The 21,383-nt window shown below is 46.0% G+C and overlaps 1 protein-coding gene across 1 annotated transcript; it reads right to left on the bottom strand.

Moving 5' to 3' along the window:
* Positions 1 to 6,967: 6,967 nt before the first annotated feature.
* NFKBIA (NFKB inhibitor alpha) lies at positions 6,968 to 11,864 on the bottom strand. Its single transcript, XM_026019052.2, has 6 exons — positions 9,894 to 11,864; positions 9,191 to 9,299; positions 8,641 to 8,851; positions 8,276 to 8,364; positions 7,884 to 8,144; positions 6,968 to 7,559 (listed from the first exon to the last, which is right to left on the bottom strand). The coding sequence occupies exons 1-6, from the start codon at positions 10,118 to 10,120 to the stop codon at positions 7,512 to 7,514; spliced, it is 945 nt and encodes a 314-aa protein (XP_025874837.1). The 5' UTR covers positions 10,121 to 11,864; the 3' UTR covers positions 6,968 to 7,511.
* Between the last annotated feature and the right edge of the window lie 9,519 nt (positions 11,865 to 21,383).

A 21,383-nucleotide genomic window follows, 5' to 3' on the forward strand; every position in this document is an offset into this window, starting at 1 on the left:
GTGGGGGATCCCTGGGTGGCACAGCGGTTTGGCGCCTGCCTTTGGCCCAGGGCGCGATCCTGGAGACCCGGGATCGAATCCCACGTCAGGCTCCCAGTGCTTGGAGCCTGCTTCTCCCTCTGCCTGTGTCTCTGCCTCTCTCTCTCTCCCCGTGTGACTATCATAAAAAAAATAAAAATAAATAAATAAATAAATAAATAAATAAATAAATAAATAAAAAAGTGAATTTATGATTTTATTCCATGGTATATCTTATCAGATCAGGTAACACTTTGAAAAAAGTATTGTATAAACTGAAAATATGGTAATTTAAAAGACCTTAAAAACGTATCTTTAAATAGTTGAGTGCTTTCTGGGCACCTGGGTGGCTCAATCGGTTAAGTGTCTAATTATTTATTTTGGCTCAGGTCATTACCTCAGGGTCATGAGTTTGAGCCCCAAATGGGGCTCTGCACTGGATGTGGAGCCTGTGTAAGATCCTCTCTTCCCCCCTCCCTCTGTCCCTACCCTACCTCCATAAACAAGCAAACAAACAAATAAATAGTTGAATGTTTTCCATATAGACTATATTCTATAAATTTTTAAACTTTAATTTCAGTATAATTAATGTACAGCATTATATTAGTTTCAGGTATACAATATTCAATAACTCCCTATATTACTCAGTGCTCACCAAGGTAAGTATACTCATGGGGTAACTGGCTGGCTCAGTCTGTGGAGCATGCAACTCTTGATGTCAGGGTTGTAAGTTTAAGCTCCATGTTGGTTATATTTTTTTTTAATAAATTCTTTTATTTATTTATTTATTTATTTATTTATTTATTTATGATAGTCACAGAGAGAGAGAGAGGCAGAGACACAGGCAGAGGGAGAAGCAGGCTCCATGCCCCGGGAGCCCGACGTGGGATTCGATCCCGGGTCTCCAGGATCGTGCCCTGGGCCAAAGGCAGGCGCCAAACCGCTGCGCCACCCAGGGATCCCTCCATGTTGGTTATAGACATTGCTTAAAAATAAAGTCCTTTTTTTTGAAAAAAGAAAAAGATAGGTGTACTCTTAATCCCCTTCATCTATTTTACCCATCCTCCCACCACCTCTCTGGTAACTGTTTTCTATAGGTTAAGAGTCTGTTTCTTGGTTTCTCTCTCTCTCTCTTTTTCCCTTTGTCCATTTTTTTGTTTGTTTGTTTCTTAAATTCCACATATGAGTGAAATCATATGGCATTTGTCTTTTTCTGGCTTATTTCATTTATTCATTTATGAATCTCTAGATTCATCCATTATGGCTCCTAGGATCTTTCTACTTTGATTTTTTTTTGAGAAACTTCCATAGTGTCTTCCACAGTAGCTGCACCAGTTTGCATTCCCACCAGTAGTACATGAGATCCTTTTTTCTCTACATCCTCACCACTACTTCTTTCTTGTGTTTTGCTTTTAGCCATTCTGACAGGTGTGAATTTATATCTTGTTGTTGTTTTGATTTGCATTTCCCTGATGATGAGTGATGTGAGCATCTTTTCATGTGTCTGTTGGCCATTTCTATGTCTTCTTTGGAAAAATCTGTTCATGTTTTCTGCTCATTTTTTTTTTTTAAGAGAGAGAGCAGGAGTGCAAGTAGGGGGGAAGGACAGAGGAAGAGGGAGAAAAAGAATCTTAAGTAGGCTCCACAATCCACATGGACTCTGATGTGGGCCTTGAACCAAAATCAAGAGTCAGATGCTCAACTGACTCTTCTGCCCTTTTTTTTTTTTTAAGTGATTTATTTGGGATTTTTTGGTGTTGAGTTATTTAAGTTTTTTGTATATTTTGGATATTAACTCTTCATTATATATGTCATTTGCAAATATCTTCTCCCATTCATTAGGCTTTTAGTTTTTTTATTTGTTTCCTTCACTGTGCAGAAGTTTTTATTTTGATGCAGTCCCAATAGTTGACTTTTGCTTATTTCCCTCACCTCAGGAGACACATCTAGAAAGATGTTGTCATGGCCAATGTCAGAGAAATTACTGCCTGTGCTCTCTTCTAGGATTTTTATGGTTTCAGGTCTCACATTTAGGTCTTCAATACATTTTGAGTTTCTTTTCGTATATGGTGTTAGAAGTGGTCCAGTTTCATTCTTTTGCATGTAGCTGTCCAGTTTTCCCAACACCATTCGTTGAAGAGACTTTTTCCCATTGCATACTCTAGCCTCCTTTGTTGAAGATTAATTGACCATATAATTGTGGGTTTATATCTGGGCTCTGTATTCTGTTCTGTTGATCTATGTATTTGTTTTTGTGCCAGTACCAGACCGTTTTGATGACTACAGCTTTGTATAGATTCTATAAATTTTTAAAATTAGGAAATATGAAATGATGGCAACATTTAAGGGAAGTTATTCTTTGCTTAAGATTTTCCCCAATATAGCTTAGTCAACTGCTGGCTAAGGCTTCTCATATTCTGATAAGGATAGTAGGGACTTTGTCATAGGGAAGCAGCTCTCTCCCCTCTTTCCAGGTTAACGCCTGGTCAGGGCCCCTCCCACATGCCATACCAACCCTATACAAAGGTACAAAAAATTCATTTTAAAAGCCAACTTGTCAACTTCTTAATTAACAAGTCATCCTTTGGGGATCCTCTCTTGACACTTTTAATGTCCTTGCCTTGGAGTAAGGGTCCCAATAATCGTATGACCCATTCTTGAATAGTTCCTTTGAATGTGGTGGTGGCAGTGGTCGTGGCGGGGGGGTGGTTATCTTACGAATTCTATGACTATCTGATAAGCTCTGTCTTGGTGCCTCAGATATGAAATGGGACTACGGGGCCTACCGCAGTGCCCAACACAGAGCAGGTGATCAAGAATTACTTTTGAGGGCCCCTGGGTGGCTCAGTGGTAGAGCATCTGCCTTTGACTCAGGGTATAATCCTGGGGTCCTGGGATCGAGTCCCACATCGGGCCCTCCACAGGGAGCCTGCCTCTTCCTCTTTCAGTGTCTCTGCCCCCCTCTCTCTGTCTCTCATGAATAAATAAAATTTTTTTGAAAAAATTACTTCTGAATGAATGAATGAAAAACATGGCTCGGTGGTTTAGTGCCTGCCTTTGGCCCAGGGTGTGGTCCTGGAGTCCCAGGATCAAGTCCCAGGATCAAGTCCCGACATCAAGTACCGCACCAGGCTCCCTGCATGGAGCCTGCTTCTCCCTCTGCCTGTGTCTCTGCCTTTCTGTGTGTCTCTCATGAATAAACAAATAAAAAATCTTTAAAAAACAAAACAAAAACCAAGTCATCCTTCAAATGCATTTCCCTCATGATTTTTTTTTCCTTTCTTGGCCTGTATTGTGTCAACCTCCTTCCTTATTACATTTACTTGTTTTGGCAGATTTGTTGGCCTTGGCCAACAGCACTCGGGATCCTGCCCTACTTTCCAGAAGGCTCGTGTTGCCTGATGCTGGATCATCCTCATATGTGACTGCAGAGGCGCTTGTCCTGATTTGTAGCGGTATGGGGTGGGGGCTGTGTGTGTGTGTGTGTGTGTGTGTGTGTGTGCCAGCAAGCACGGACCTTAAATAAATAACATTTTATTCAAAATGTTATTCAGAATGATCTTCAGATCATTCTGGATCAGTAGCCCAGCCTTGTCTGGGAACTTGTTAAAAATGTAAGTGTCGGGCCAGCTGGGGACTGACTGAATCAGAAATTGCATTTCTACACCATCTCCAGGCCAACACACCCAGTTAGAGAAGCTCTGGTCTAAGGCATGCACATCATTTGCCATCAATTCAAAGGCTGGTAGCAAATTGTAGGCTCAGCTTTGGAATCCAGGATGACACATAAATGTAAAAATGATTAGCCTATCCCAGTTCATAAGTTCTGAGTACGGCTGTGTTCCCTGATACTTGTCAAAAGGATGCCATCAGTCACTTGGGAAATGGAATGAGAATAGATAGTACTGGCCTGGGGGGGCAAATAGCTAACAGGGGTGTAATCCCTTGTAAAGAGTAGTTCTAGGACTCCAGGAGGGTACTGCTTTGTGCAGAGCTGCGAAGTTGAGACTCATCTTATCTGCCTGCACTCAAGTGTTGCAGGCCCCTGACCTGAGCTCACAGCACACCCTGTGCTTTATTTTGCCCTCCTGTCTTACATGTGCTTATTCAGTTCCCTTTCCAACCTAAGCAAGGTGTTTTTGGAGGCAGAGGCTGTGGCTGGCTCCTCTGGGGGCTCTGGTCCCTGGCACAGGTCCTGGGGAATAACGGTGCTTCATAACGGGAATGAATGAATGAGTCTGAGAGTTCCACTTCTCTAGGAGGAAAACACATGGGGTGTGTGGGTTTACTCTATGTAATGCTCCCTTTAAATGGGGAGCCGACCTGGGATATTCTTGTCCAAGGACCAGGGTTGGGGAATGTTTCTTGGGCCTGTTTCTGACTGGCGTTCCACTCTGACCCTTCTTGCCGAAGGAAACTTCAACTGCACCTAAGGCAAGCAGATGAAAGGGGGGGAGTAAGGAGGGGGGTGTGAAGGAAGAACCCATCTCACTGACTCAGTTCTCACCCTCAGCACTTAATCACTTCCAGTAGCAACTGAGGTTTCACTGCAAATACCTCCAAGCACCCAGCCTCCCGTGCTTCCAGGCCCCACAGGGCAGCCCTCCAGTTGCTCAGACTGGAGTTTGTTTCCCTCTTTAAAGAAAAACCCTTCCTTATGGGAGGGACTTGGTACATGTGACCTATAAAGGAAATTTGTCCTGGGGATGAGGCAGGCAGAAGGAATCAAGGAACTACATTCGAGGAAGTTGCTGACGTGACTTTTTATTTCCCTCCTTCTGCCATTTCCCTCTTTCCCAAGGCTCCCTTACTCCTACCTGTCCTGACAGGACCTTTGGCTTCTTGGAAGAAATCTGAGGGCAGAAAAGGCTCTCAGGCTGCTGCACTGTTTTCTTTGAAAACGTTTGTTCTTGTTTGCTTAGAAATCTTCCCAAGACTGACTCTGCAGATTAGAGTGTTTCGGTTCTAAAATTTTTCTTTAGGGAATTCCAGGCTCCAGTCACCCAACTAGTGGCATGAAGGAAAGAAAATAGGTTTCAGATAAAAAGAAGAGAAAGAAAGAAAGAAAGAAAGAAAGAAAGAAAGAAAGAAAGAAAGAAAGAAAAGAAAGAAAGAAGGTGAAGAAACAGGAAGACCCCAAGAGTAAGAAAATGGGCCCAGCGTTCTTGAGAGATTTATGCTGATAATGGAATCCACCCTTAAGGTGGAGGTCCTGATGAGCAGAAAAGCTGAGGCCTAGAAATGTGGGAGAGGCTGGGCCCAAATGGGTCAGAAGCAGCCCCTCCCTGCCATGACCATGGAAGGTGTTGCTTCTACACCAAAGCCAGTTACCAAGGAGCCTGAGGAAACCAGTGGGCCACATCCCTTTGCCCCATTTTTCCAAACTTCTCACAGAGCTGGAGTAAGGGTGACAAACAACTTGGCACAAATTCAGTACCATTAGAGGAGAGAGAGAGATGTGTGATTGTGAAGTGCTAAGGGCATCACTCCAAATTTGGAAGCCAAGTTTCCAACCTGTGTTCGTTTGAATATGAGGTGATGGTTCTTCCCCCCACCACCCGTCTTACCTACCTCTTCTACCCATCAGCCGACAGAGCCGAACCTGGTCAACATTCATGTGTTAGATCACATAGCACCTGTGTTCATGGGCTCTGGGGTGCACAGGGAATTTCTGTGATGGGCCTGGAGCACTTTGAGAGAAGACAAAGCTGGTAGCGGGGCCACCACAGTGCTCGGCTCCAATGACTGAGGCTGCAGGAGGAAGACAGGGCTGGCTTTGATGGGTCACTCCAATCTACAGTCAATATACGCTTTATATATTAAAAGAGCCACTACGTATTGGCTCCTTTTTGGTCTGAGAGGAAGGTGATCATCATGCTCACTGGATTTTGACAGCATTTATGGATCCGGAAACAGATAATGTAATGGCAATGTTTTCTTAGGTGTAAGCCAAAGTACATGGATTGCATTTATATGCCATTCTGTATTTTATATAATGCCATGAACTTGGCTATACTACTCTTTCTATCTAGGCAAGAAATGTCTTTTAGGGATAAAAACATCAATACAGAGCATTTAAACTCAAATTTCACAAGTTCTTGACTTCTATTAGATTCAGTAGAATTAGCAGATGGACCGAGCTGGGGAAAAGACTCTTTAGGCCTTTAGTATCACTCACTACAGCTGGTAACAATAGGTTGATTTAGAGGTGGAATGCAGTTAAAAGATATTAATCACCTGGAAACAAGGGCTGGAAGTTAACCACCTGCCTTTCCTGCAAGGTGACCCCAGACTGGACATTCTCTCTGGACTGGTTTCTTCCCCTTTGAAATACAGGATGTTGTGCAGTAGCTTGCATTTCTCTCTAGCACCATGTGCCTAGCACTCTGCTATGCTTTAGACGTGTGTTATCTTGTACAATCTTTAGAACAGCCCAGTTTATAAATTAAGAAATGAAGGCTCAAAGGTGGGTACCTGCTAATAAATGTTAGTGCGTTCCATTTCTGAGCTCATTCCTTAGGAACTTCTAGTATTATAGTTAAGAGCCTTCCCAGTAATATAAAATGTGATTTAAGCATAGTTCTCTTCATCAAAATAATTCCCTCAAGTGGAAGAGTCCTGGCATAGCTTAAACCAAGATGAAAGCAGATAACAATGGAGGATTCCAGCTGTAGGCCAAGAAGCCCCCCACCCCTACCCCACCCCCACCCCCTAAGAATGGTGGTTTCCTATCATCTTGCTAGAGCCTCCTCTCCCACGCACAGGGCCCTGGGGCTGCCGGCAAAGCCTGGCAGGGAGGCTGGCTTACACAGCGTGAGAAGCTGCTCTCTGAAAGGGCTTTGTAGCTGGCTGTGGTAAGCACTCCCACACAGCTCTACACCTCCCCAGAGGATCGGATGACTCTCAGGTTGGGAGCCCCATGGCAGCCCAAAGAGAATGATCACGATAATTCTGTTTGTAAAAATCTGTTTAATAAATACATGTCTTAGAAGTACCAAAATAATTACCAACAAAATACACAATGTACATCATTTACAGGGGGGTAAACACAAACCTTGGCAGGTAGTGACTTTTAACCCCACACCGCCCCCCCCCCCAAAGGTTTAATGACGCACCGGGTCATTACACCTGGTTGTCATGCATCCCACACTGGGCACAGCCACTGAATCTATGGTGATTCAATCAAAAAGCACAATGCGATGTAGTTCTTTTGTCACATTTTGCATAACCTCCTTCAGAAATCCCACAAAGGCAACTTCTGAACAAGGTTTTCTTTGAATTCCATTGATCTTGTCCTCCTTCCAAAGTTCACAAAAAATTACAAAATGAGGGCTGATCCACCATAGTAAATGTTTCTGGCTAGGGAATGTGAAGTGTGGTTTTAAGTACCCCCTTTTGATTTTTTTTCTTTTTTTTCTTTTTTTTTTAGAAAAATAAAACTCTCTTTTTGTACAAATATACAAGTCCGTGTTCTTTTAGATATGTTTTGAAGCTCATAACGTCAAGCGCTGGCCTCCAAGCACACAGTCATCATAGGGCAGCTAAAAACAAGAGAAAAAAAAAGCCATGTTAAGCTTCCAGAGTTTTGTCAAAGGTACTGGGATAACGGTGAGGGCCATTATCAAGTACTCTTGGATTCCATTCTCCATAACCCAAGTATAAATTAACCTCAGGGGCAAAGGAAGTTTTTCTTTAATGCTCCTCTCCTTTAAAAAGAGCAAAAAATAAAGACACACTTTTGGGATACTCCTGGTCATGAACACTAAAGTGGGAGAACTTCATTGCATTGAACTCTTTGGATAAAGAGGAGCTCTAGGGGCCTGGGAGGGTACTGCTTTGTGCAGAGCGATGGAGTTGACACTCACCTCGTCCTCTGTGAACTCTGACTCTGTGTCATAGCTCTCCTCATCCTCACTCTCTGGCAGCATCTGAAGGTTTTCTAGGGTCAGCTGGCCCAGCTGCTGCTGTATCCGTGTGCTTGGGCGACCCCACGTGAGCTGGTACGGGGAGTAGCCCTGGTAGGTAACTCTGTTGACATCAGCCCCACACTTCAACAAAAGTGACACAAGGTCAGAATTCTGCAGGTCCACTGCAAGATGGAGGGCGGTTCGGCCATTACAGGGCTCCTGAAACCAAAAGGAATTTGAGATGTTTATGGTTGAGTTTGGAATTTCTACTTGCAACAACAACATGTGAAGTCTTATTGAGGAGGGCCTGGAGCCCCTATGCGTTCCATCTGGAGACATGAAGGACTCACCTGAGCATTGACATCAGCACCCAAAGACACCAGAAGCTCCACAATGCCCAAATAGCCATGGATAGAAGCTAAATGTAGACATGTGTGACCTAGAAGAACAATGAAGCAAATATAACCACTTGTTTCAACCCTCAGATCTCAAGCAGAACTTTCTTTTAGGGAATAAATTCTGAATTTGGAGAACCCAGAATCTGGGCTCTGAATGAACTTTATCAAGGCATGAAACAGACCTTTTGCATGCATATTTTCTCAACCTTTCAAGTATTCAGAGTTTCAGCTCTTGCCTGGACTCCTAACACTGGCCCACCTCTCCCTTCTCCATGTCACCTGCCTTCTGATGGGCAGGGTAGGGCAGGCAGACATACCATTGTAGTTGGTGGCCTGGAGGATGGAGTAGAGGTGCTGGGTCCTGCAAGTCTGAGTCAGGACTCCCACGCTGGCCAGGCAGCCTTGCTCACAGGCAAGGTGTAGGGGGGTATTTCCTCGAAAGTCTCGGAGCTCAGGATCACAGCCAGCTTCCAGAAGTGCCTCAGCAATTTCTGGTTGGTTGGTGATCACAGCCAAGTGGAGTGGAGTCTACAAACACAAGAGGGAATAGAAAGAGGGTAAGCCATGGCCCAAACTCAAGAGTCTGTCTTCCCTTGAACTCCGGAGATCTACTGGTTGTGGGTGCTGCTCCTCCCAGACAGGTATGAAGGGCAAGATAAATGCCAGAGGCCGCAGGTGGGCTTTCATCATAGGCCTCACCAAATCAATAGAATTTTCTTTATTCTCTAGGACGTTGGCCGATTCCAATGTAAAAGGTCAAGGTACATAATGCCCAGTGATTATTAATTTAGAAAGGATTGGGAGCAACTGAGCTAGATCCAACTTCATCACTGGGTCAGAGGCACAGGGCTGGGCGAGCCGGCGCACCTGCTGCAGGTTGTTCTGGAAGTTGAGGAAGGCCAGGTCGCCCTTCACTTGGCGGACCACTTCCATGGTCAGGGCCTTCTCTTCATGGATGATGGCCAAGTGCAGGAACCTAAGGGGAAGAGAGGGAAAAACCCCCAGGGCTGGTGAGTGCATCGCGTGGGGCCCAGGGAGGCGCGGGCTGCGGGGGATTGCGCAAGGCCGGGGTTTCTGGAGGCCGAGGCCGCGGTGTTTTCCGCGAGGTTATTATGAGCTGAGTGTTCCTGGCAGGCGCCCAGGGACTTTCCGGGCCCCCTCCCTCCTCGGCGGGCGCCGGCCAGACCGCCCCGCCCTCCCGCCGGGCCGGAACGCCCTGTACTTCCCCTCCCGGCCCCGCGGCGCCCGCCCGCGGGGCAGGAGCTCCCGCCCCCCTTGTGCAAGCGGGGACTTCGCGTCCCCGCCGCCGCCCCGCCCCCGCCGCCCCGGCCGGCACCGGACCGGGGCTGGGGGGTGGGGGCTGGGGGGTGGGGGGTGCGCGCTGCACCGCAGAGCTGCTGCACCGCCAGCCCGGGATCCGACCCTGCTCTGCTGCCCGCAGCGCAGCCGGCAGCTTTGCACGGTCCCGGGGCCAGGGGTGTAGGGCGATCGGTGCCGACACCCTGGTCGGCTGCCGCCCCTCGGCCTCGCGCTGCAGGCCCGGCGTCCCCACCCGCCCCGAGACACTTACGAGTCTCCGTCCTCGGTGAGCTGCTGCTTCCAGGGCTCGGCGCCGCGCGGCGCCTCCTGCGGCTCGAGCCGGATCTCCCGCAGCTCCTTCACCAGCTGCTCGTACTCCTCGTCCTTCATGGAGTCCAGGCCGCTGTCGTGGCGGTCGTCCAGCAGCCGCTCCTTCTTGAGCGCGTCCCGGGGCCCCTCCATGGCCCAGTCCTGGGCGTGCTCGGCTTGCTGGAACATGGCGCGGGGAAGGCTCGGCGAGGCTGCCCAGGTGCGCTCGGCCGCGGGCTGCGCGCTCGCTGCCTCGCAGGGTCGGGACGAGGACCGCCGGCTGCGACTCTTGTGGGCTCGCCAGCGCCGCCGCGGCGCCCTATAAGCGCTGGCAGGGGATTTCTCCGGGGCGGGGTCAGGCGCGGGGAATTTCCAAGCCAGTCAGACCAGAAAAGAGAACTGGCCCCGTCCTCTGCTCGGGAGGGGGAGGAGGGGGAGAAGCCTAAACCCTGAGCCGGGTTCATCAGAGAAACTCCCGGCGATGAGCCACTGGGGTCATGTACAGGGAACTTTTTGATGAACGCTGAGCGGCTGGAAAGTCCTCCCGACCGAGGCCCCCTCCCCCGGTACTTCCCTGCAGCTCGCACTCCGTAATGCCGTCCCTCTGCAAGCAGCCTTCTTTCCCTGGGGTTTCCCACGATCGATTCGATTTGGGGTCGTCGGCTGCTGAGATCCCAATGAACGCAGACCCGCCAGGCAGTTCCTCCTTGGGGTTTGCCAACCTTTCCGTTTCTTGATCTTTTGAAAACTCGAGTGGAAATGATGGCTGGACGTAGGGATTTGCTTCCCCAAACCTCTGCGGGGAAGGACGCACTGGCGGGTTAGAAGGTCGCCGGCTGCCTCTGCCATCCTGCCAATGCCAGGCTCTTTGTGGCGCGGGGACACACGTAGCACTCCCTCGAACCCCCCACCCCCACCCCAACCAGGTAAAAGTTGTGCATGCTTTGGCATTGAAAGCCAAAAAGCTTTTGGCATTTTTTGGCATTAAAATGCTTGGACAACCCTCAAATCATTTCCTCGGGATTAACAGTCCTGTTGACTGGTGGAGAGGCAAGCACTCTGCCCTGTATTCAGCGAAAACGCTGAACAGGACCATACTTTTTTTCAGGGAAAGCAAGGTGTTAATCTTTGTAGTAGAGGTTGTAGCTAGCTGCCCTGCACGAACAAAATAATTATTGAGGTCATGTTTCCTGATTTGCACTGTGCTGCTGCAGAGCCTACTTCTGGGTACCCAGCCCCTGTCTTTCCAGAAGCATTTGGAAGAGGCTGAAGAATAGGTTGAGCACTGCCTTACCCAAGATTGGGCCTTAAGGATGGTTTAGATTGCAAAGCATCCTACAGAAGGCCACCCTCCCGCCAACCTAACATTACCCTCTGGCTGGCTCCCTGCTCTCCTGCCCCGGAGAGGGCAGCAGTTGGACCTCTCCAGGCGCTGTGCACAGCCCCTATGGGCTCCTCATCCTTTGGTTTCACCTGCAGAAATATAACTTACGTTCCCCACCCTACCCCCATTCTCCTAGCCAACCAGCCTCTAACAGAATTTTTCTATCTCTAGAATTGGTCCAGACAAAATGAAGCAACTCAGGTCAGAGTTTTTCAGAACTAGCTCTAGGAGGCTTTATAGTTTTGCAGAAATTTCTGGTGATTATATTGCAATCATCTTAACTTGACTGGCCATATACTAACCAACCCTTTGCTCATCTCTTCTCCCTCCACTCCTCCGACTATCTGAATTTAGGGAACCGGGGTCGGGGGAGTGAGATAAAAAAATATAAGGAGGAAAAAAGCCCTAAAATCAAGAAATAAAACCTTCAGGATAGGGACGCCTGGGTGGCTCAGCTGTTGGATGCCTGCCTTCAGCTCAGGTCGTGATCCCGGGATCCGAGATCGAGTCCCACATCAGGCTCCTTGCAAGGAGCCTGCTTCTCCCTCTGTCTGTGTCTCTGCCTCTCCCTCTCAGTCTGTGTCTCTCATGAATAAATAAGTCTTAAAAAAAAAAAAAAAAACCTTCAGGATAGTAATGATCACATGTTATAATGAAAACTTCCAAAGATAGACTTCATTGTCTCTGCAGGCATATAATATACAAACTATACAATTATTGAGGCAGGGCACAACAGCTTTAAATAAATCTCAATTGCAGGCTCTACCTCTAATTAATTGCTTATTAATTTGGAGAGATCAGTTAACTTTGCTGTGGTGTACCGGCTTTTATAATAACATTGGATTTAACGTCATTTAAGGTTTCTTTCCAGCTTAAACATTTTATTACTTGTCCACAGATACATAATAACTGCCTCAGGGTGACCATGTCTCTTAGAAATATCACAGTATGTTTTTAGAAGGATTCCCAACACTTACTGCAATACACTGTTAGTTCTCAGAACTCCTCTTGTTAGATATAGTTCCTACTTTCCCAAAAAGAGACTGAAATGCAAAGAAATTTACCTAGGCACCCGATGGCAGTTTATCTAATTTCTATTCCAACGTATCAATCATTGGGCCAAAGCAGTTGTAGTATTAACACTTTTGAAAACACATCGTAGAAATGAGACTGAATGCACTGTAATCTTTGAAGACGATACTCAAAATATTTTCTACTCCAAGCATTAGGTAAAATAGAGGGCTGATGTTCCCCTATCTGGGAATATTCGTGTCTGGGGGGGAGGGGGGAGGGAAGAAGAAGAAAGAAGGAAAAGTTGTATTTCAAAGGCCCCACTTATCTACCTTAGAAGAGGATTTTTAGCTGCAGGTTTAAAAATGACCATTAAGAAAGAAAATCATGCATGAATAAAAATATATATTTCAATAGCTTTTTTCCTTTTATTGCTTCAGGTTCCTGATGGACTTCAAGACCTGGTAGTCTTTATTCCTCATTGTGTAGTGTGACACCTAGTGGTAAGAGTCAGGCCCAGGCATTTCCTGATTTGTCATGAGGCTTTTGGAAATTTGGGGAGGCGCTGAGAGGCTTGATGACCTGTCCCTGTGGTAGGGATTCCCAAGGAGGTACCATATGATTTTCTGCCACCTAGGAGGCAGTTTTGAATGTGACCCAACGTGTTTTTCTCACTACCACATAGTGGTTTAAATCAACAAACGTTACAATTTGGATGATAAAGAACATACTTGGAAATTGGAAAACATGAGCAGCTGGGGCAAAAGAAGGCAGCTAAACTGATGATTGGTTTAGAAAGACATTTATGGACTCTTGGACATTTAGAGTTTGCCCGCCGACATTGTGAAGTTGTTAAAATCTTAGATGACTCATTTTTAAAATGTCATTTGGCTTTTTTTCTTTTTCATGCAAGAGACAGAAGAAAGAGTACATTAACGTCAAAGGGGTTTTATATTTTCGCTCAGGATGTAGCCATAAGGAATGACAGGATGGCCAGTGATGCTCAGTGGGCTTCACTCTGGGCAGGAGCACCCCTGTGGGAGAAGGAGCATTATCAGAGGCCTGAGGGAATGCAGGCCCTTCACACACCCCTCCTGAGAGGGAAATGCACAGTGTGGACTATACCTACTGTCTGAAGTGCCCAACGGCCTAGCAGCAGGGTACGTGGGCCAATATATTTGGCTTAACATCATGGATAGGGTGACCTGTGCCAGTTGTCCTGGCCAATTAAACTAACATTATTTTAGCCCCAGCAACTTAAACTCCTGGAAAGGGCTACCTGTTGCTTGATACAGCCAGGCGGGGGAAAAGGGAGCCATGGCACAGTCCTGAAGTCAAGTACACCACTGGCAGCCCCACGGTGAAATTCTGCATTTATATTCTGCTTTTGATCCCAGGCCCTGTCTTTTTTCCTCCTCTGGTCATTATTAGCAAGCACCTCCATCCATCCCTTTCAGAACTTGGAGCCCCCAAGCTCTGGATCTCTCCTGAAGAAAGACCATTAGGACCTTCATTTGTCATGCCCTAAAAGGAACACTGTCAAAGCCTTCATGTGTTTCTTTTGCTACAAATTCTGCAAATTAACGGGGGAACAAAGCTTTAAAGGGTCTTAAGCACAAATACCTACCTTTTAGGGGGCAGGCGGGCTCCACAATGGAGTGAGGCCAACCAAGGGAACGAGTCCAAGGGGAATTGGTGGCCTAACAGACTAGACCCAGGAGAGCATGTCCCTCACACTCAGCTCAAATGATTGTCGTCAAGCAGCATTTGAAATTCGGTACTGATAGTCCACTGTTAAAAAAAAAATTCAGAAAATGGATTTTGATGTGAAAATTGTAAAACATGAGAATCAAACAAAGTGCAGTTCTGCATCTTCTGGCTAAACTGAGCCCCCGGGCTTTGAGTCTACAATCTCTTATAAAAAAATATAAGGGGGGAAAAAGCTGACATATGATGTCTTTTTGGTGCTTTGGGGCAAGGCCCCAGCCTTTGGCTCCCTTGGTATTCCAGGGTCTCTGTTCCTCTGTGGAACTGGAGGGGGCACCGAAGTGGTCTGTCCAGAAGGTTTGGCTTGCTCCTGGCAGGCAGGATTGCAATCAGAAGCTCTAAGCCCTGAAAAGAGCTCTGCCCCCCAAAGAACTTTCAAGCATTACACTGTCAAGCAAGTATAACCAATTTGACAAAGTTCTGATTTTTCCCACAAAGACTGTTAAGGTGTTTTTTTTTTTTTTTTAAATTATTTATTTTAAACTCCTTTTAATAAACATGTTGCTGGATTCCTGCTCTACTCCTGCCCCAACCATGTGCCCAGTCTGCCTGTTGGGTAACTGGCTGTCAGAGGGAGGCCTGCTCATGTCACTCTGGCCCAGATTCCTGGCTCTCCCTTTTCCTTTGTTTGTTGGCAGTAACCAAGCAATATCTATAGGTGTGTGGGGTTGTTCGTGTTCTGTTGTGTTCAGGGCGGAGTAGTTGGAGCAGGGAGATGGGGGTGGAAGCTTAACAGCACACTGCCTCCTTGGCATGCCAGTATATTTGCTATTTCGTCTGGGGTATAAATTCATTCTGAGTTTAGTCAGGGTATGAGGACGCTCAGCACTAGGGCAGTTCCATAGAAGAGCCTGGTACTTAGCAGGACATGGGACACGAATGTTAGGTGCTCCCTGTTCTCAGGCTCTAGAAGCAGGTGCAGGGCTCATGATCCCTCTCAGCATCAGAATTAAAATCTGCCACCAGAAACTATATGTGCACATTTTCCCCTCTCTGTGGTCTAAGGTCTTGGAAATGGTTTAGGACAGAGGTAAACAAGAGCCGTAGTCGCTAAAAGATGTGCTTCAGATTACAAATAGTTAAGAACTTTTATCCTTAGCCCCTTCTCCTAATCATGTGATAATATTTTTCCCAAGCCTCCTTTTAGAGCAGAGCCCCAGATTATGTGGCTAAGTATCAGAAATTGAGGTGAGTCTTGGAGGCTTATTTCTGAGGCTGTTAATGGGGGAGACCTAGAAAAATACTGATTCTGAAAGTTATTTTTAGGCTGATTTTTTTTTTTTAGGCTGATTTTTTAAGTACTCAAAGCAGATGAGAGATTAGGAAGGGTCACAAGCAGAAGCTGTGAGAAGGGAGAGGGGGAAATTGGCCTGGAACCTTTTTTCCTTTACTCCAGGTCCCCGCTGTCAGGGTCTAGTCTCATGACTGTGACATGTCCCTCTGGATAAGTCACTTAGCTTGGCTCAGGAATGCTCATTATTTCCTATATCCTAGGGCTGTTTGTAGGCTACAGTTTAGGGATGATTTTACCATGAACACTAGTATTTTCAGAAATCAAGGTTGATTAATGCATCAACGAATTTTTAAATGTTAATACCTGAAAATTGGGCCAATTTAGAGGAGCAGTTAAATAGCAGGGAGACAGAGAGGGGTGCCCCGAAATTCACTAATGAAAACCCAGGAGGCTAGGGCCTGTGGGTGGGGGTGACAGCATGACTGCAGGACTTGGCTAATCATCCACATGAACACAATGATGGGGAGCCAACAGGGAAGGCTGAGTTCAGGCCAATCACAGCGATGGCCCTGCCGCCTTAAAGGACCTGGATCCACCCCCACGTGGTCGGGGCATCGGGACAGGGAGGTACCGGGAAGGACAGGGACGCACATGAGAAAGAAGGGGCTACGTCACAGGTCAGGAGCGTGGAGGAGGGGAGTTAGGGAGCCACGGTGGGGGGTTTCCTTCAGGAAAGGCAGCATCCTGACCCCCCCCCAGCAGAGGTGCTGTGGATGGTACTGTCTCCAGCGACACCTTCAGGCCATCTGTGGAATAACTACTCCCTCGGGAGCCCAATTTGCTTGAGGGGATTTTAGGAAAGCGGGATTAAAGACGTGCACCGAGACTGGATATTTAGGTGGGACGATAGTCCATCATTTATCGCAGTCCCGAGGGGGAGCTGCGAGTGTTCCTTCTGAAACCCCTGTGGCTGATCAGTTCGTTCATCCTGCTTTTGCAAGGACCCCAGCCTGCCCTTCCCGTTCGCAGTCCTCCGGAATGAGCGGAGGCCCAGTTTTACCACTGGAGCCTCTCGTTTATGTAGGCGTTCGCTGAACACTTAACAGGGTCGGCTCTTGGTGTGCTTTATCCTGTTTAATCTTCACAACCATTCTGTTAGGTGGCTATCATTATTTTTGTTTGAAAAAGGAGTTGGAGGGGCACCTGGGTCGCTCAGTAGTTGGGTGTCTTGCCTTCCGCTCAGGTCATGAACCCGGGGTCCTGGGATCAAGTCCGGCAACAGGCTCCCCACAGGGAGCCTGCTTCTCCCTCTGCCTATGTCTCTGCATCTCTCTCTCTGTCTCTCATGAATAAATGAATTTCAAAAATCTAAAAAAACAAAACAAAGGAGTTTGAGGCTTAGAAGGGGTAAGCCACTCACTCAGAAGGCCGGAAGTCAGTTGCAAACCTCTCACCCCACACTGCCCCTCCTACTCTTGCTCTTCACCCTCTACAAATGTTGCCTGTTTCTATTTTAAACATCTGCAAAGCTATTGACATAAATCATACTTTTCTATGGTATTAACATTAATTTTTAAATTGAAACATAACACTTGCACATGACTAAAAATTTGAGTAATATAAAAGGGTTACAATTATATAATTACATCCCTTTTCACTACTATTTCTTTTTTCTTTAAGATTTTATTTGTTTCTTTGACAGAGAGATATCCAGAGAGCACAAGTTAGGGGAATGGCAGAGGGAGAGGGAGAAGCAAGCTTCCTGCTGAGCAAAGAGCTAGATGCTGGGTTCAAATCCCAGGCTCCTGGAATCATGTCCTGAATCCAAGGCAGACACTATAACCAACTGAGCCACTCAGGCACCCCTTCCCTACTGTTTCTAATGCACATTTTCATCACATTATTTCCTGTGACAGAGCCTCTAGAAACCTACCATGGCCTGCAGCATGGAGTCTGAATTCCTCAGCCTGAATTAAAAACCCTCCAGAGTCAGACTCTGCCCAGCTTGGTCACTCCTGATCTCCATTTCTCCCCAGCACCAACACTGCTCCAGCTGCTCTGGGTTTCCCTGGGCTATGTCCTTTGCTCCCACACACAATCCAAGGAGCAACCTCTTTCTGCTTCCTTGCCAAGGCCTGCCCTTTCCAAGAGTCCTTCCCTGTCCTTCTTTCCCTAGAGAACTCTGTTCTCTTCTGAACCCTCCTAATTCTTATAGTCTGTCTTACATACTGGGCTTGTGGTCACGTGTTGCCCTGCAGTGCATAATTATTGCTCATGTCCTGCTTTTGACTCCAGTTAGACACTTAAGAATGTGGAAGAATGTGGAGTGTAATGGTTACTTGCTGGGTGGGGAGGAACACATTCATCTCTTCTGTGTCTCCTTTGTTCACTCCCCTGTTTAAGACACCGAGTATCCTCTTTTCTTCAGACCTATCATAATTGTTTTTGGACTCTTCTTCTCTGCTAATACTTTCCTCCTCATCCAATCAACTTTTCTCCTCTATCTGGAAATCCTCTCAAGAACTGCTCAGGTCCAGCTTCTGCCTTGGAATGCGTAAGGTGTTATTCCCACTTTAGAAAGGAAGGAGGCGCTGTGGAATAACGGCTATTTGGAGGCCGGGAAGTCCAACCAGAGTCCCCAAGGAACACAGCCCTTTGGGGATTAGCACATTTGGAAGAAGAGTGAAGAGATTATAAATAGACCTAGATAGTGCCCCCCCCTTCTCTTTTTTTCCCTCTCTTGCTGCCCGAGAGTAACCTCTAGTGGGCCCCAGAGTAAGACGGAAGCTCCCTCCTCAAGGACCTCATCTATTTCCATACCAAAGGTTTTGAGTCCTGCTTACTGCTTTGCCCAGCTCCCCAGGACAAGACACCAAAAAGGAAACTGGGGCAGAAGCTCTAGTTCAGAGGAATAATTGATCACTTGTCTACAGTATCCCCTGTGTCAAAAATCCTTTAGTGACGTAGAATGAAGGGAAGGGAGCTGAATGGGAATCAGTCTGGTTGATGGAAAGGTTGCCAGGCAGGATGATGCATCATCAGAATTTTCATCAATGGACTGCAAAGCTGAAGGGCATAGACACGTGTGGCTGGCTGGAGCCAGTGAAGGTGTAGCTGTCAAAGCCCAGCAACTGGTTTTCAGATGAAGATCTCTGATGGCTTTCAGAAGCAGTAGCATTTCCAACAGCAAATATTGTACCTCAAAAGCTTGACCTAGCATAACAAAACATACAGCTGCTAATCTAATTGGAAAATACAGCCCAGTGCAGTCTGACTCAGGTGACACCTAGAACCATTCATTTCTCAGGTAAATTTTCCTTAAAGAGGAATCCTAGGGAGGACTCTAGGTTTTCCAGTGCAGGCTCCACATCTCAGACTGATCACAGCGAATTTTATTCGAATCACATTACATATGAACATACATGAAACCATTTGATAAAAGTAGCATGGAGTCAGGGGATAGGCTACTAGACATATTAGATGTCAGGGCGTCTTTGCAACTTTCCACTGTCCAGGACTTTGCCTTTTCACTGCAAGTCTTTTTTATTCTCACTTTCTTATTCTCTCAATTTGTCAGGCCAACCCTGGGTGATTCATACTGGCAAGAGCAAGATTGAAAGTTGACATAGTGGTGTGTGAGAGGGTTGCTGACTGTAGGGTGTTGAACTGAGGCTAAAAATAGGTGGAGGTTCCTGGGGCAGCCTCCTTTGTGGCCACAGGCACCACAAAAGGAAAACTCACCAAAGAAACCTGCCCACAAGAGAGGACAAAAGCCTCCACCTCTGTCACCCCTATTGCCCCACAGAAAAGACTCGAGGTGATGGTGAATTTGGTACTTTCAAAATGTTACAACTCCTACAGAGAGGCTCTTACTCCTCGCCCCTAGCCCTCAGATTGGAGACTTTCCCTTTGGGTAAATTCACTTTCTTAGTTCCTGCTCTAGGATCAAGCACAAATGTCTGTCTCTAACTGCCCAGAGCCACGTTTAGTCAAATTGGTTAAAATAATCTGAAACACTGACACACATGGCTAATATGAGGAAAGAAATCTCCAAAGAAAAAAGTATTATATATATTATATGTATATATATTATAGTTCTTTATATATATCCATATATATAGTTATATATATATATCCATATATATAGTTATATATTATATATACACATATAAAATCAATGTGTCAATCATTTTTTAGCACTTATTTGTGTCAGGTACTGTGCGGGGCTCTGGAGTTACAGAGGAAATAAAATAGGGGTCCTGTTCTCAAGAGTTTATGGGCTGATAGAGAAATAAGTAAATGAGTGATTCTAGAAAAGAGTGATAAGGGCTATGTTTGTGGTAAGAACAATGTGCTCTGGGATCCTGGAACAGAGGAAACCAGGGAAGACTGGGAAAGTTAATCAAAGATGGCTTTTGAGGGACAAGTGTGAGTTAGTCAGAGAGGGTACGAGGGTATGCCAAAGAAAGTTGAGTCTGTGGCAAAGCATGGAGGTGTGAAACACCTCGGTGTTATATGTGGAGCTTGATGTATGGTAGAGAAAAATGAGAAGATTAGGCAGGAAGAAGATGGTATGTGGCCATGTGACTGAACAGAGAAGCTGGAACAGCAGCCTGGAAGCCGCTAAGGGAGTTTTTTTTTTTTTTTTTTTTTTTTTTTTTTTGCTAAGGGAGTTTATATGGTAGCTATCAGTAGTGTGAGTTTCAGAAGGACAGTGTGGCAGACAGGCTGGAGTGTGTGAACCATGAAGCCAGTGACCAGTTAAAGGCATTGATTGGAAAGTGAAGAAGAGAGTTGGGTAAAGAGAGATATAAGAACAAGGGTCTGCCAGTCATGGTGACTGGATGTGAGGGAAGGAGAGAGAAAGCCTCTGGGAGTTCTCAGTTTCTGATTTGGGCTGCTTCGTGGAGAGACAGGAGGCAAAGTAGGATGGGGGAAAGAGGATGAGTTCTGTCTTGGACATGTTGAGTTGAGGGCCTGCTGGAAACAGAACAGATGATTTAATGTGGGGAGTTCTAAGAGAATGGAATATCTTAAAGTCATCAGCTTATTCGAGAAATAAAGTCAGGCTAAAGACAAAGCCACCCAAGAATTGTGTGTAATTTCAAGATCCAAGACAGGAACACCAGCATATAAGGAGTGGGCTGAGGCTAAGAAGCCAGTAGAGGAAACTGAGAAAGAACATCCAGCAGAAAAAGGGGGAAACAAGGAGAGAGGGCTGTTCCAGATGCTGGGAAAGGCAACTGGCACAAAAAGATGGTCCTCGTAAAGAATGTTGTGTGTGAATTGCTCACTAATTCAGGCTTTTTTGAGAAGAAAAAGACCAGGATGAAAGAAAGGAAAGTTTCACTTGAGGTATGATGTTTACTTACTTACAAATACACAATTACAAGGCTAATGGGAACTTCAGGGCTGTGAGTTTAAGAATTACCAATAGGACATTGAAAGCATGTAATAAAAATTTAGCATCTCTTTCATTTTGTTTTTTTTTTTTAATATATTTTTTTTAATTTTTATTTATTATTTATGATAGTCACAGAGAGAGAGAGGCAGAGACACAAGCGGAGGAAGAAGCAGGCTCCATGCACCGGGAGCCTGATGTGGGATTCGATCCCAGGTCTCCAGGATTGCGCCCCGGGCCAAAGGCAGGCGCCAAACCGCTGCGCCACCCAGGGATCCCATCTCTTTCATTTTGTAAGTGAACAGATAGAAGTAGGTGAAGGAATGAACCAGTCACCCAATTAAATCAGGACTTGAATACAGATCTCTAGATATTTAGCCCACAGCAATTTCCTCTAGATCAGTGGTGGGTTCTCAAATGTCAGCTTGCATTAGACTCACTTGGAGGGCTTTTAAAACATGGACTGTGTCATAAAATAAGGAATGAATTTTATTATTTATGTATGTATGTATGTATGTTTGAAGTTTTAATTTAAATTCTAGTTAGTTAACATTTAGTGTAATATCAGTTTCAGGAGTAGAATTTAGTGACTCATTACTTACATGTAATGCCTATCACAACCCATCACCCATTTAGTCCATTCCCCTCACCCACT

Source organism: Vulpes vulpes, chromosome 6 (assembly GCF_048418805.1).
Source record: "Vulpes vulpes isolate BD-2025 chromosome 6, VulVul3, whole genome shotgun sequence".
In the NCBI taxonomy this organism is placed as follows: domain Eukaryota; kingdom Metazoa; phylum Chordata; class Mammalia; order Carnivora; family Canidae; genus Vulpes; species Vulpes vulpes.

Coding starts and splice junctions, on each gene's coding strand:
- NFKBIA (XM_026019052.2), bottom strand. CDS start 10,120: ATGTTCCAGCAAGCCGAGCACGCCCAGGACTGGGCCATGGAGGGGCCC. Junction 8,852..9,190: donor TCCAGAACAACCTGCAGCAG/GTGCGCCGGCTC, acceptor TTGTGTTTGTAG/ACTCCACTCCACTTGGCTGT. Junction 7,560..7,883: donor CAGAGTTCACAGAGGACGAG/GTGAGTGTCAAC, acceptor TCTTGTTTTTAG/CTGCCCTATGATGACTGTGT.